We start from the raw sequence: 14,215 nt of genomic DNA on the forward strand, positions 1-14,215 counted from the left end.
GTTGCAAATAAGCAAAAAAAGCACGTCTGTATCTTTATTTTTTTTTTTACAAAAGCTGCACCATAGGGTTATTGTTGTTGTTCATGAACTGTAGTTTTGATGTTGTTTGTCCTGCCATGAAATCCTAGGGAACTGTTTGAACAGCGTCAAACTTACACACCCTAAAATGCTGACAAGCTGGTTTATTTAGGGTTAGCTTTGGCTCATCTCCGCAGGGGTATAGGCTGACATACCCCTTATGTTTAAAGCGAACTCAGTAACTCTAAGTCAACACCTGCTATAGTTCTGCATGTTATTTTAATTACGCCGATGAATAGTTTTGTGCCATTTAATTTCTCTCAAAAAAAACATTGCTCACAAAAGATTGAAACGTCAAGAGGATTTATTTCCCACCCCAACATAGAAAAACAAAACAGGAACACTTTATAAAACAGTGATAATGAACAAAATGCCTAAATCAAACTTCACTCTAACACCATTGCACAAATGTACATAAAGGAAAACGAAAAGGCTTTATAAAAACAATTCAAAAATCAGAGTATCCCCTTCCATTAGGCTACAGAGATCACAAGAGTAACTGACAGCAGTCATGCTACAACAAGTGAAAATATTATTTTGAAAAAAGCAATTTATCTTTCCAGATATAAATAATAATTACTGGAAGTTTTCCCCAGTGCGAGTTCATCAAAAGTTCATTTTTCAGTTTTGTGAGACGGCTCTCGAAGCACAGATAATATTTTATAATAAAATCCAAATCTTATAATATTTTTTTTTTTTTTAAAGAAAAGGGTATTAATGCCAGTATGGCACTTTCTATTTACAAACTGAAATTGCTGGATACTGGAAAAAACCTGATGACGCCAGTCCATCAATAAATCCAGCAATCAAGACGTGCCGAGCTGTGGATTCCTGCCTCTTAAGAACCTTACAGTGATTGTATAATGGTGGATCACAGACACGCCCAGAACACTGCTCTACCGTTCTAATAATCCTGACTCAAATCTTAAACACAGTAGCTGGATTCTTTAAGGGGAAATTGGGATTTGATTCCCAGCACAGCTATTATTTTGCAAACACTGAAAGCTCCACCAGTGTTTCAGCAACACGCAAACAGACAGTAAAGAGGGACGACCTGGTGTGTCTGCAAAAAACTGCACAAGAATCAACTACAAGGATCTAAATAAGACTCCTATTGCATAGCAGTTTCACCCATTACGAGCTTGACTAGCTCCAGTGTATAGATTACAAGCTCAGGTGTAAAACCAGGAATGGATCAAACTAATTAGTCCTATCACAGGAGTAACCCTTGGAGTCTGGAATAACATTTCCAATACCTATGTGCATCTGGATTTGTTTAAATACAGCACCTTATTCCCTCCAAACCCACTGTACAATAGCAAACGCACACGGTCAGTAGTCTGTGCAAGACCTGGGGAACAAGATGCATTGTATTGTTGCTGCCTGGTTAACAATATGAGCCACTACTCTTTTTAGGATTAATTATCGTACAATAACAAACCCAGAATAAAGATTGTAGTGTGCAGGTGTTTCTGGTAAAATAGTTTACGCCTGGTTCCTATTGTAAGATATTTTAAAGAAACAACTGCTCTCTGCTGTACAGCTCTTAATGTGAAAGCTTTAGGTGTGGCACTGTATTCCTTCTAAGAAAACTTCACAACCACACCATTTAAACTCTGCAGGGAAATACATAGAAAACATCAATTCATTTCAATAACATGAATCAAATACAAATGCATCACTTAGCAAAAAAATTAAATAAACATTAAGGGGAATTGTAGATATTTATTATTGGGCAACACTGGGGAATATCACTTGATCACTCGATTCAAAGATTAATTGCATTACAGTGATAGCGCTAGTTGTTTTTATACAAAGCGACACCAATATCACTTTGATAAACGTGGGGGCAGGAGGAAACATTCGAATGAAATATTTACAGGAGTAATAAAAAAAGGCTTTAAAATGAAAAAGGAATTCCCTGCAGTGTTTTTTTATTTTAAATATCATGTATTGGAAAAAATGTATTTCCAACACTGCTACTTAAAAAAAAAAAAAGATTCTCTATTACTGCATACTGAATGTTGCTATGAGCACACATACCTCTAAGAAGGTCACCAGTTCCCATACTAGAGATTACCTGGAGGTTTTCTTTCTATAGTAATACTAAAGAGAGATCACTAACCAAGATGGTGGGCTCTATTACCAAAGAATATGTATATTTTCAAGTCTGCTCAGATGGATTGTACAGATAAAAGGAACACCACCACTGTTCATGTACATCCACGAAGGGGAATGTTTCTGGACTATTCGATCTATATTACAAGAGCGCTGTATGGAAAGGAAACGTTTACGTTTAACCCTAAATTAAACAGCTCAATTCATAGACTTCCTTTCCTACATCAAGCGTGTTTCGCCTGGTCATTTGAATTTTCCCAGCAGCGTTGAATGCAAAAGTTAATCAATGCAATACCTTTTTGTATATAATTAATTATCTATGAGGAATTTTTATTTTTAATTCAATTTAAAAAAGATCTGTCTAAAGTCTTGTGGGCTTTGAGGGTTGAAAGAAGAGCCGGAGCATTTGACTCAAATCCTTCCATCATTTCCCCTCCCCATTTAATTTGAAGCAAGTATCTACAGCGTTTTCAAAAACAGCGCTAATTACATAGAAATATTTTATAATTTCCACTGTGGCTGTGCCAGGAAATGCACGTCTTTCACAACAGCTTAGATCAAGTTAAACAACTTTATGAGCAATTTTAGAATTACTGTTTCTTTTAAATCCACAGTAAAGTCTTAAAAGCAGTACAGTGCTCCCCTTTATAACGCTACCATGGGGAGCCACAGTTACAAGATTGTGCTATCTGTGTTCCGCCTTATAATGAGTACAAGAGTGCTACTGCTAATGGAAGACAGGACAATGCTGCCTTATAACCAGTACCGCAGTATAAAAGGAACGCCTTATAAAGGGGGAACACTCCATAGCGATCACAGAGATGCTGTGCTATATTCATTTTGAACAAAGCAGTGATAACACAGGCATACCTGTATCATTCAAACTGGAGGTATAAATAAACTATTAAATGTTGCAGTATCTTCCTACCAGCCACAACAAAACTGTACACTCTGCAATCTTGGTGAATGGTGACAATAATGGCAACACTAATCGAATAACATGGGAATTTTGCCCATAGTGGGAAATTGGGCCAAAGGTATTGAAGGAATCTAGTTTTCACACACACACACACACACACACTCACACACACACGAAAAGGTTACAGAGGCAGGTATAAAGCTGCATCACAGACTCTGTCAGCCACCCTGTAGTCTCAAGATCCCACCCCCCACTCCCAAAGTCCTGTGGTATAAAAGTGCATCAGATACGCCGTGGACAGTGACCGCTGGGGGCAGGGAAACCAAGCCCCCCCTGCTCTGCGTCTTCATAATCATCCGTGTCTGTCGAGTTCTCTTCGTCGTTCCACGAGGTGTGGGAGACGTCACTTGCTGATCCCTGGAACACAAATTTGAAGAAGTTGAAGTACATTGATTGAAAAACGTGCTAATACGAATGCAGTATCCCCATCTAGTTGAATGTCAACCCTCCAGGAGGGGGAGCAGTGAGGGGCACCTACCGTCCGCACCACAGACTTGCGGAAGGGAGGGCAGACCATGTGGAAGCGAGGGATGGTGATGTTGAACACCACCTCCTTGTTCTTGAGCTGGTGGAAGGTGTAATGCCCTTCCATGTGCCCAGAGGTGGTAGAGAAGGTGGTGCAGCTGGCATACTCATGCACCTTCCCAGGCTGCATCACAGGAAACTCGCCTGGAAAAGGAACACAACCCTGCTCACTGAAACACACCTGGACACCAGAGCACTTTACAGAAAGCTTTTAGCTTGCCTACGTCGCATAGACAGATGTTTGGGCCGCTGTCTTCTTCAGACTGAAGAAAGCACTAGCAGAAACGCTTGCCAAGTTCACTAGTTTCTTCTTACTCACCTTAGAAATCACATTGAGCGTTCTGAAGCTGTAGCTATGCCTGTGCAAACACTGCTGCTGTCATTGTAATTATAATTATAAGTGAGCCAGGTCTGCTAGCCAGTATCTTGCTTATTATTATTTATTTCTTAGCAGACGCCCTTATCCAGGGCGACTTACAACTGTTACAAGATATCACATTATTTTTACATACAATTACATTATTTTTTACTCATTATTTTTACATACAATTACCCATTTATTCAGTTGGGTTTTTACTGGAGCAATCAAGGTTAAGTACCTTGCTCAAGGGTACAGCAGCAGTGTCCCCCACCTGGGATTGAACCCACAACCCTCCGGTCAAGAGTCCAGAGCCCTAACCACTACCCCATACTGCTGCATGTATGTTTCAGCTATCTAGGCAATCTTGATTTCCTTCCTTTATTGATTTTATTTCTTAGCAGACACCCTTCCTATTTCCTCTTTGAATGATAATAATAATGAACAAGTAATTTATTCTGAATGAAGCAATGACTAGTCCACCCACAATACAGCCATTTTCATGTGAGCTGCCACTTCCTTCCTGAGGAGAAGGTAGTGGAAGGGGAACATCCCTCTACGTACCCACAACACCTGGACCCTGGACCTCTTCCACGTTTCCATTTGCATTTGTTATTTTCCAGTATCTGCTATCCAGCTGGCATGCATTCTCTGGCAAGGCATCCTTCGACATCTCGATTCTAAACAAACCAAAAAAAAGACATCCTAGCTTATATGTGTAGACGTAATAAGAAGGTGTTTTTCAAACTGGGTACACAGTAAGATATAGTGATCTCATTTTGAATAATACAGTTTGAATGGCAAAGGTCTTATAGTATACAGACCTGTACAACTGTTTAACGAGTTTGCAAAAAAAACAAAAAACTGTTAATTCATATATTCCAAATGAGGTCATGTAGGTGATTTCACTGGATTTTAATATCTTGATTGATGACTAACTGTGAATATATGGAATTGTATTCTAACAAACCAAACCACACTGAATTGAGTAACTCCCACAAAGGAATTTTAAATGATGTACTCTTTGGAGCCTTGTGATGTCAAGACCTGGGATTATTTTAACCCTTTTTTCAGGGCATGTTGTGTAACCAAGGCGTTTTCACTGTTGGTCTGACTTATGTGCGTTTGAGAAAAATAGCGAAACATGAAACCAATTTACTGGAGCCCTTCTGGCTTTCTACCACCTCTGCAACACTTTTCCTTAAAACAGACCTGTCTACAGCAGTGATGTAGTGGTAAATAAAAAAGTGGGTGTACGCCCCTGTTTGGTGGAGTTGAACAGATACATTGAACAGATAAACATGATACATTGTTAATGGCCCCCAGCCAACCAGAGCCCCCCACATACAGTCATTTCCCCTCTCAGGTGATGTTCACATGGGAACAGTCACAGACCCTGCAGTGCGCTTCACATGAACAGTTGCATCCTTTTCCAGGCTAGGGTGAAGGCTACTAGCATCGCCCTGCAGATGCAGTGTGCCTAACAACAGAACATTAACAGAATATAAACAACCAATCGCAGAAAACTCACACGCACGCACACACACACACACACACACACACACAAATTCAATGTGATTGGTGTTGCACTTTATAATTCATTATGCAGGGAAAAATATATATCCTCCCGATTGTGGTGCTGCCATATAAAAATGTGAGCAACGTCATCATGTGTCCATCAGTCTGCGGTTATCACATAGCCTATATTGTTCTTATACAGTTCTGCCCCAATACAGCGCTGTGAACACGGTTTACATTTTCTGCGCTCTTAAGGATAGTTCCAAATGAGGTCATGTAGGTGATTTCACTGGATTTTAATATCTTGATTGATGACTAACTGTGAATATATGGAATTGTATTCTAACAAACCAAACCACACTGAACTGAGTAACTCCCACAAAGGAATTTTAAATGATGTACTCTTTGGAGCCTTGTGATGTCAAGACCTGGGATTATTTTAACCCTTTTTTCAGGGCATGTTGTGTAACCAAGGCGTTTTCACTGTTGGTCTGACTTATGTGCGTTTGAGAAAAATAGCGAAACATGAAACCAATTTACTGGAGCCCTTCTGGCTTTCTACCACCTCTGCAACACTTTTCCTTAAAACAGACCTGTCTACAGCAGTGATGTAGTGGTAAATAAAAAAGTGGGTGTACGCCCCTGTTTGGTGGAGTTGAACAGATACATTGAACAGATAAACATGATACATTGTTAATGGCCACCAGCCAACCAGAGCCCCCCACATACAGTCATTTCCCCTCTCAGGTGATGTTCACATGGGAACAGTCACAGACCCTGCAGTGCGCTTCACATGAACAGTTGCATCCTTTTCCAGGCTAGGGTGAAGGCTACTAGCATCGCCCTGCAGATGCAGTGTGCCTAACAACAGAACATTAACAGAATATAAACAACCAATCGCAGAAAACTCACACGCACGCACACACACACACACACACACACACACAAATTCAATGTGATTGGTGTTGCACTTTATAATTCATTATGCAGGGAAAAATATATATCCTCCCGATTGTGGTGCTGCCATATAAAAATGTGAGCAACGTCATCATGTGTCCATCAGTCTGCGGTTATCACATAGCCTATATTGTTCTTATACAGTTCTGCCCCAATACAGCGCTGTGAACACGGTTTACATTTTCTGCGCTCTTAAGGATAGTTCATACACTACAGGGTGGGCCGTTAGCCCCGTTGAGACTCACTCATATGTGTTCGTGGGTTGCTTAGAGCAAAAAAACCCATTATAAAGCTAATTTGACACAAATCATCATAGGAGCCTGTTAAAAACCTGTTCATTTTAAGATAATATTTCTATTTCTAGTTATTATCTATTTTCAATGTACGCATTTTTTCAGTACCAATCAAGAATAATGACAAAGCGTCTTTGAATTGAATTATATAACTTCTCTGAGCACTTTATGTTGATTTTTTTCTTTGCTGATTATAGCTGGGGATTTATTAAATTTTTTTCTTGGGTCAAGCTACGCGATTATAATCGTATTTATTTCTGAATGTACATTACATCTTTTCATCTGCAACACAGTGTGAGAAAAAACAGCTAGTTTATTTATTTATTACTATATATATTTTTTAATCCAATGTGAGTGGAGCGGAGCATGCCTATTTTGTCTGGAGCGGGGTAGCGGCGCGTGAATTGCAAGCAGTGGAGCGGAATGAAAAAAAGAGTGGAGCGAGGACATTATGAGTGGTGAGCAGAATTTTGTCACCACTCCACTGCTATCACATTCTCTGAACACAACAAAGACGGTCACCATTAATATATCTTATTATGCAAATCTCTTTATGCAAAGCATGTGGTATGCAAATAATATGATTTGCATGTGCAGATTCCATGATTTGCATACCACAGGAGAGTAGAAGTGAGTAAACTGTGTATCCCTTATATGAGAAGTAGGTAAACTCTATATTGCCCAAATTAAAAGTGCGTAAACGCTGTTTACCTGCGTATACCTTGGACTACACCGCTGGTCTACAGCCTAAATCAAAAAGACTACAACTGATAATAAATACTGCATTATAGTTTCTTCTGCTAATTCATTTACGAGGCATTAAATATTACTACTTAATAAAAAGATTAAACGTTTTTGAGAAAAAACACCCTGAACAAAAACAAACAAATCTGTCGCTTTCCGCTTGACCTCACTAGACTATTCTGACCAGTTCAGCAGGTTGATAATTTGTTTATTTTCTTATCTTTCTTAGCAGCACTTGAAGTTAAGGTGTTTCTATCCTGCCGAGGTGTGTCTGTCTCAAAGGCCTGAGTCACAGATTGTACGACATTTGACAGCTTCGCTGCACCTTAGAGCTACCATCAGAACATGACTCGCAGTGTTAGTCACGCAGCTTGTCCTACCTGATTCTGTATGTGAAGAAGAAGTGAGGCGGGTGCACAGAGCTGAGTTCAGGGAGGAATGAGGTAGACACTGAAACTGTGATATCCCCCGTTGTGGCCACACACTCCTTGTCATGGACATACCTGAGGGAGGATGTTAAGGGATATCAGACCAGGGAAGGTAATAAGACTGCTATTGCATAGCATTTTCACCCAATCCAGGTTTCCCTAGGAGCTTGATTAGCCACAGTGTGGAAGTAACATGCTCAGGTGTGTCTAGTTAAACTCAAACCAGGAATGGATCAAACTGCTATGGAATGGGAATCTATACAGGACTTCAGAAAAGTGAAAGAGAGTCACCGTTTGTTGCTTTGACAGCAGTGTTTTACAACATGTCCATGGTCTTTGTTTACATGTATTCCATACGTACAGGATTTTTACTACATTGCACAAATAACACCCATATGGTGTAGCATTGCCTCCGGTACTTTTCTCTTCTTTTTTTTTTCAACAAGTTTTGTCACTATCAATATTATAAGACCAAGACAACTTGCTCTATTCAATTAATCTAAACATCAGGAGATCTAAATACCAATGTCATTAAAATCAGACAGAAATAACCCTACGAGACTAAAGGGATGGGAATAAGACTCCCGTTGCACAGCAGTTTGATCCAATCCTGGGTTCGCTATGAGTTTAACAAGACACTCCTGAGCATGTTAACTATACACTGTGGCTAATCAAGCACGTAGCAAAACGTTAAATAGGGGAAACTGCTATGCAATAGGAGTCGTATGTCCATCACTGGACTAGCATGTACTGCTAGTCTACATTCATTATACAGAAAAGGACGCAATGCATTAGGCTGATCGGAGTGGTCAAGCCAGACAGTAACCTACCTGAAGATCTGGTCTCGGATTATTGGATAGCCCCCGGTTACCACACTGTGCACGTACGAAGTAAACCACTCAGTGAAGTAAGACCCTGCCCAGGCAGTCAATGAAAGGGATGCATTTGAGTACAGAAAAGCAATACAGTTAACCTTGACTCTACAGAAAAAAACTGAAATGATTACCTATCCATTTAAGTTAATTTAAAGTTGCAACTGGTCAATAAACATGACAAAGCGGACATGAAATGAAAAACACTCAATTGTTAGTTATAGCACAAACGCTAAATATTACAAATGCTAAACTGTCAGGTTTTACTGTATGAAGGCTAAAGTGTCACATGTTTATATTTACACTTATATATATACACACATACCTATATACATATACACACATACCTATATACATATATACATAAAATACAATATTTTATTGGAGCTCAAGTAGCACAACATACCCTAAAATGGGCTTGCAATGTAACAGAAATATTCCAAAACTATTACTTCAATATTTTACTGGAACTCTATACATAAAAAAGTAAAAAACAGTTATGTACCTGTTATAAACATGTCAATAGCAGAAGGGTCACGGGCCATTTGGTCCTATGAGAGGGAAAATAATAATAATATTAAAATATTTTTTTAAACAGATTTTTTTGGGAGAAAAAACGATTTGTTTTACCAGAACAAAAAGCTCATACTGGCCAAGAAAAGCTATTGTTTGTGCAGTAACAGCTGTACAATATGCTGCATAGTGTGCCATCTTCTGGTAAAGTAGAGCTTCTGTAATTAACTACATTAGATCACCAACACTATGCAAGGGGACAATATTTAGTAAATACTGTACTACATTTCTGCAGGTATCTGTAGTTATAGTAGCCTTGTATGGCCGTGTTCACTGCCAAACCTCTGTGCTGCTGTACCATTTAAAATAAGTACCACACTAAAAGCATGAGAAATCTTGCAGCACTGCAAGAATGGTTAGCACACTTTTTACAGCATCCCACTGTGCAGGACAAACCGATACCACTGAATGACCCAAAAAACCCTAAAAGTAACAATTTTGCAAGAAGTGCAAATGCAAAAAAGCCTGTTTTACTTAATGATACTGTACCAGAACAGGTGAAGTTTAATTATTATACTGATTAGTTTCCTTCTAGTTCTACACAATTTGTTAAAAACTTGCATCAAATAAAGATGCAGTATTAAATCAAATCCACTACATAAAGGCACGATGCTGCTGTCTGACCGGGCAGTGGTAGAAGATCTCGTATCGGTGGCGTCCCTCCACGCTCTCCAGCGCCATGTACTGGCTCAGGCCGGTGTGGAAGCAGAAGGTGAGGGGGAGGCACTGCCGGAGCCCCTTCCTCTGCTGGAACCCCCCTGCTGCCGTCTCGATGTCCAGCAGGTCCTCCGAGCGGTAGTGATTGGACAGGGCCATGCTCCCCATCAGCCTGCCGCCCCCCCCCACCCAACAGAGACACACAGTCAGATAGGAGTACACTGCTTCAGATCAGGGCTGGAGTCAAGCCATCTTTTTCCAATTCCCATTCCCTTTTAATCAGTTGCAAACACATCATTAGCAATATTCTGTTCAAAACGAGCTTCTCACAGTGGCAGCATAAATGAATTAAATTGAAGTCACTGTTTTGTCAATTAAAATTGACTTCAAATGAAATCAGTTGAATAAATCACAACAATTATTATATCTCTAAAATATGAATTCCAGTTCCTTCGAATTGATTTTAAAAAGGACTTGGAAATGGAATCAGAATTGAAAAACAGGAATTGCCCCCGACCCTGTTTCAGATGAGAAGACATCAGGGCACATTCTCATCACTCACAACCTCCCTCCCCCTCTCAACTGCTTTGTGTGCTCCTATCCCAGTGCACTTACATTCTGAAAGAAGCACAAGTTACAGTAAGCAAGTACTTTTTTTTTTGAATCCGACTATGTTTTCAAAATTTTAGATGATCTGTTTAACTTTCTGGGTCATTTCACTTGAGCGGTGTGATTGGGTTAAAGAATGTCAGTCATTAAGGGGAAACAGCTGGTTGGTTAATGACAGGACAGGCGGGTGTTGAACGGGTGGGATACATTTCCCAATTTCTCCTTCCACGTGAAGTGACGTAGAAAGTGCACGACTTAAAGTCAAAAAGTAAATAATAATACTGTTTCTCTAATCCAATGACTGCACATATCCATACCCGGGTACGACCAGTTTCTGCCCGTTGTGTATTCGAAACGAGCAGCGGTAATCATGAGGGAGTTTGCAGCCAATCTGCGCTTCGATAGCGTTCAGTTCATCCTCTTTCACACCATCTGAACAAAATAGACAGGCATGTTACCACAGAATTACTGGAACACCAGATATATGTCGTAATGTAACTGAAGAAAACAGGGTTGAGAAGCAGCTTCTCTGCATCTCAGTGCGCTCTTTTTAAACTTTATTTTCAGTATTTCCATTACAAACAGATTGTGACAGAAGAGTTTAAAAACAGCTGAAGTATGTTAATTGTTTTATTTAAGGTACTGTTTTCAAGTGCTCCCTCGTTATAAGGCGGACCATAATGCTATTCCACTAGATATAAAACTACTGACAAACAGCCTTATAAAGGGGGCTGAGTATATTCTGGTATGTTATTTGAATCCTATAGATATTTTATATACAATAAGCAGCTGTTTAAAACCACAAGGGGTTCAGGAAGGGAGTGGAGTGCAGTACCTTTCAGTGAGACGATCATCCTGGGGCATTCCTGGTCCAGGTATCTCTTCAGATCATCCCAGGCTCGTTTCAGGGTTGCATAGTGCTCTATATAACGTCCTAAATCAGAGTAAAACTCTCTGAACAAGTCCTTCCAGCTCTGATTCCTCTGGGCTTTATCTGACCTGAGAAGCATGCAAAAGCAACATATTTTGGGCGCTATATACAGTATATATATCTATATCGATATATATATATATATACAGTATATACAGTATATCTATATACACAGTATATACAGTATATCTATATCTATATATATATATATATATATATATATATATATATATACAGTATATCTATATATATATATATAGATAGATATATAGACACACACACAGTATACATTTAATAAATCTAACACTCCACAGGCAATTGAAGTCAATGGGATCAATCTTGAATAAGTCAATAACTACGTATACTTAGGACAGTTAGTTTTGGCAATGAAGAACCAAATGTGCGAAATCAACAGAAGACCAAAATGGGGTTGAAGTGCCTTTGGAAGATAAGCATGGTTCTGAAAGGGAAACTACCCTTATGCCTCAAGAGGAAAGTCTTAGACCAATGTGTGCTGCCAGTACTAACTTACGGATGTGAAACCTGGACCCTCAATGCAAAAATGACTCAAATTATAAACGACTCAACGGAGTATGGAAAGATGCATGCTGGGAATAACAAGAAGAGACAGGAAAAGGAAGGAATGGATAAGAGCGCAAAAAAAAGTATGCGATGTTATTATAAGAGCAAAAAAACTGAAATGGCAGTGTGGGCCGGACGTGTAGCAAGAAGAACAGACCATCGCTGGACCAAGGAGATACTAGACTGGATCCCAAGAGATATAAAGCGACCAAGAAGATGACCTCCATGAAGATGGCAAGATGAAATTAGGAAACATGCTGGAGCAACGTGGAAGAATCTTGGGGAGGCCTTCATCCAGCAGCGGATTGAAAAAGACTGAAGATGATGATATACACACATTGTATTAACTACAATTATCTTCAATACTGTCTTTCAAAATAAATCCTCCTGGTCCATTATCACAAGTTGCAATCAAAAAGCATTCAAATGATTAATGGCTCATTTCCCCTACAGATTGTAAAATTCTTGTAGTATGCCAATGCATATGCAATTATGTACTGCACCAAGATAAAGCATTCTGTCATATATGTTGTGTATATATATATAGGTAATTTAAAAAGCATTTACCCTTAAACAGAAACATTGGTTATGGTCCACTGCAACAATGTTTTTAGTATTGTAACTGTTCATTCAAACAAGGATTTTAAACCGAAAATCAGCTTTTATAAACAGATAGCCTTTATAAACAGATAACCTTGAGCATTCCTGTTGAACAAACATTTGGGTTAGCTTATGATGTGAATGAAAAACAGTACACAAAACAAACTCAATAACCCTCTTACTCAGACAGCAGCCAGTATTTCTGACAATGCCTCTTCCACAGCGGGTTGTGATTCGAGAGTTCCTGTAGCCTTCGACTGACATAACTGCAGCTGGAGACAGAAACACAGTTAGAAAACCCTTAGAAAAATGTACTACAGTAATCCCCCATGCTTTTACCATGGCCACACAATGCATTTACACACACTGTATATATCGTACCGATATCCTGTCACGATCTCTCTAAGGACTTCATGTTAATTAACCACGTTCGCATTTTGAATGGGATCTGCACAGCGGAAATAAAATGTCAACAAAATAATAGATCCGCTGAAATAAGATTTAATACAGTGCTAAATCAATGCCAATGTGTTTCCAATACAGTAAATCTAACTTTCGTTTATTAATGACAGACACAAAACAGGAAGATTTCTAAATCTGAACTTTATAAAGATAACGTACTCGTATGGTGTACTCTATACGTTTTGTGCTCATAAACAAAAGTGTAACAGGTCGTGAACGATATAAATATGATATATTTACAATAATGACTATATGACATATGCCAGGCCGTGTAAAAATCAAACACATAAATCTGTCAGCTGTAAATAAAAAAAAAAGAAAAAAAACAAGCACAACAAAACAATAATATGTTCTGCTGTGGGGTGTCCGTCTCTGTCTCCCACACCAATATGTTCCTATGGTTTTAGTTTGTATATTTTTCCCTTAGTGTCTCTGCTTTGAAACCTACCTGATTAAATCTTTAAAATCGAGAAACGACAAAATCAACAGCAAAGGATCTGAAGGTAGAATCTCCAAGCTGAGCTCCGTGGACGTCGCCATCTTGGAACCTGGCGCACTCTAGCCACCCCCACCCCGCCGTGACGTCATCGGGAGGGGCAGCACCACGCTGCTTTGTTATCAAATACACCGCACATGGAGAGCCGGGGCTGGTGCTGCTGTTGATAAATGGGGTACCGTGCTATTAAATGTGCAGGGTGACGTTACTTGGAAACTGTTTACGAGTTTTGTAAGAAATAGAAACGCCCTCGGTTTATTCTTTCCAGCGAGTAATAATTATATAAAGTCAAATATACTATGATATTTGGACGCTAATACTGTATTAGCAATAAGCAATACTAGCAATATGTGCCTTTTTATTGTAGGGGTCCAGTGGTTATGTTTGTTCAGTCACCTACCTTGGCACATACCTCAATCCAATCAAACAATGCTA

General features: G+C 39.3%; 1 protein-coding gene across 1 annotated transcript; it reads right to left on the bottom strand.

Moving 5' to 3' along the window:
• Positions 1-364: 364 nt before the first annotated feature.
• LOC117434674 (F-box only protein 3-like) lies at positions 365-13,892 on the bottom strand. Its single transcript, XM_034057277.3, has 11 exons — positions 13,733-13,892; positions 13,005-13,094; positions 11,545-11,708; positions 11,027-11,141; positions 10,068-10,272; positions 9,376-9,421; positions 8,829-8,913; positions 7,951-8,073; positions 4,623-4,738; positions 3,654-3,844; positions 365-3,532 (listed from the first exon to the last, which is right to left on the bottom strand). Exons 1-11 carry the CDS (start codon positions 13,822-13,824, stop codon positions 3,398-3,400), a joined length of 1,362 nt encoding a protein of 453 aa, XP_033913168.1. The 5' UTR covers positions 13,825-13,892; the 3' UTR covers positions 365-3,397.
• Between the last annotated feature and the right edge of the window lie 323 nt (positions 13,893-14,215).

Source organism: Acipenser ruthenus, chromosome 28, assembly GCF_902713425.1.
Source record: "Acipenser ruthenus chromosome 28, fAciRut3.2 maternal haplotype, whole genome shotgun sequence".
NCBI classification, from domain to species: domain Eukaryota; kingdom Metazoa; phylum Chordata; class Actinopteri; order Acipenseriformes; family Acipenseridae; genus Acipenser; species Acipenser ruthenus.

Bases quoted from the DNA above. Each gene is read 5' to 3' on its own strand.
- LOC117434674 (XM_034057277.3), bottom strand. From the start codon at position 13,824: ATGGCGACGTCCACGGAGCTCAGCTTGGAGATTCTACCTTCAGATCCT. The intron at 11,709-13,004 runs GTAAGAGGGTTA...CATGCTTCTCAG, and splicing joins AAATACTGGCTGCTGTCTGA to GTCAGATAAAGCCCAGAGGA. The intron at 4,739-7,950 runs GTAGGACAAGCT...TGGTTTGTTTAG, and splicing joins TTCTTCACATACAGAATCAG to AATCGAGATGTCGAAGGATG.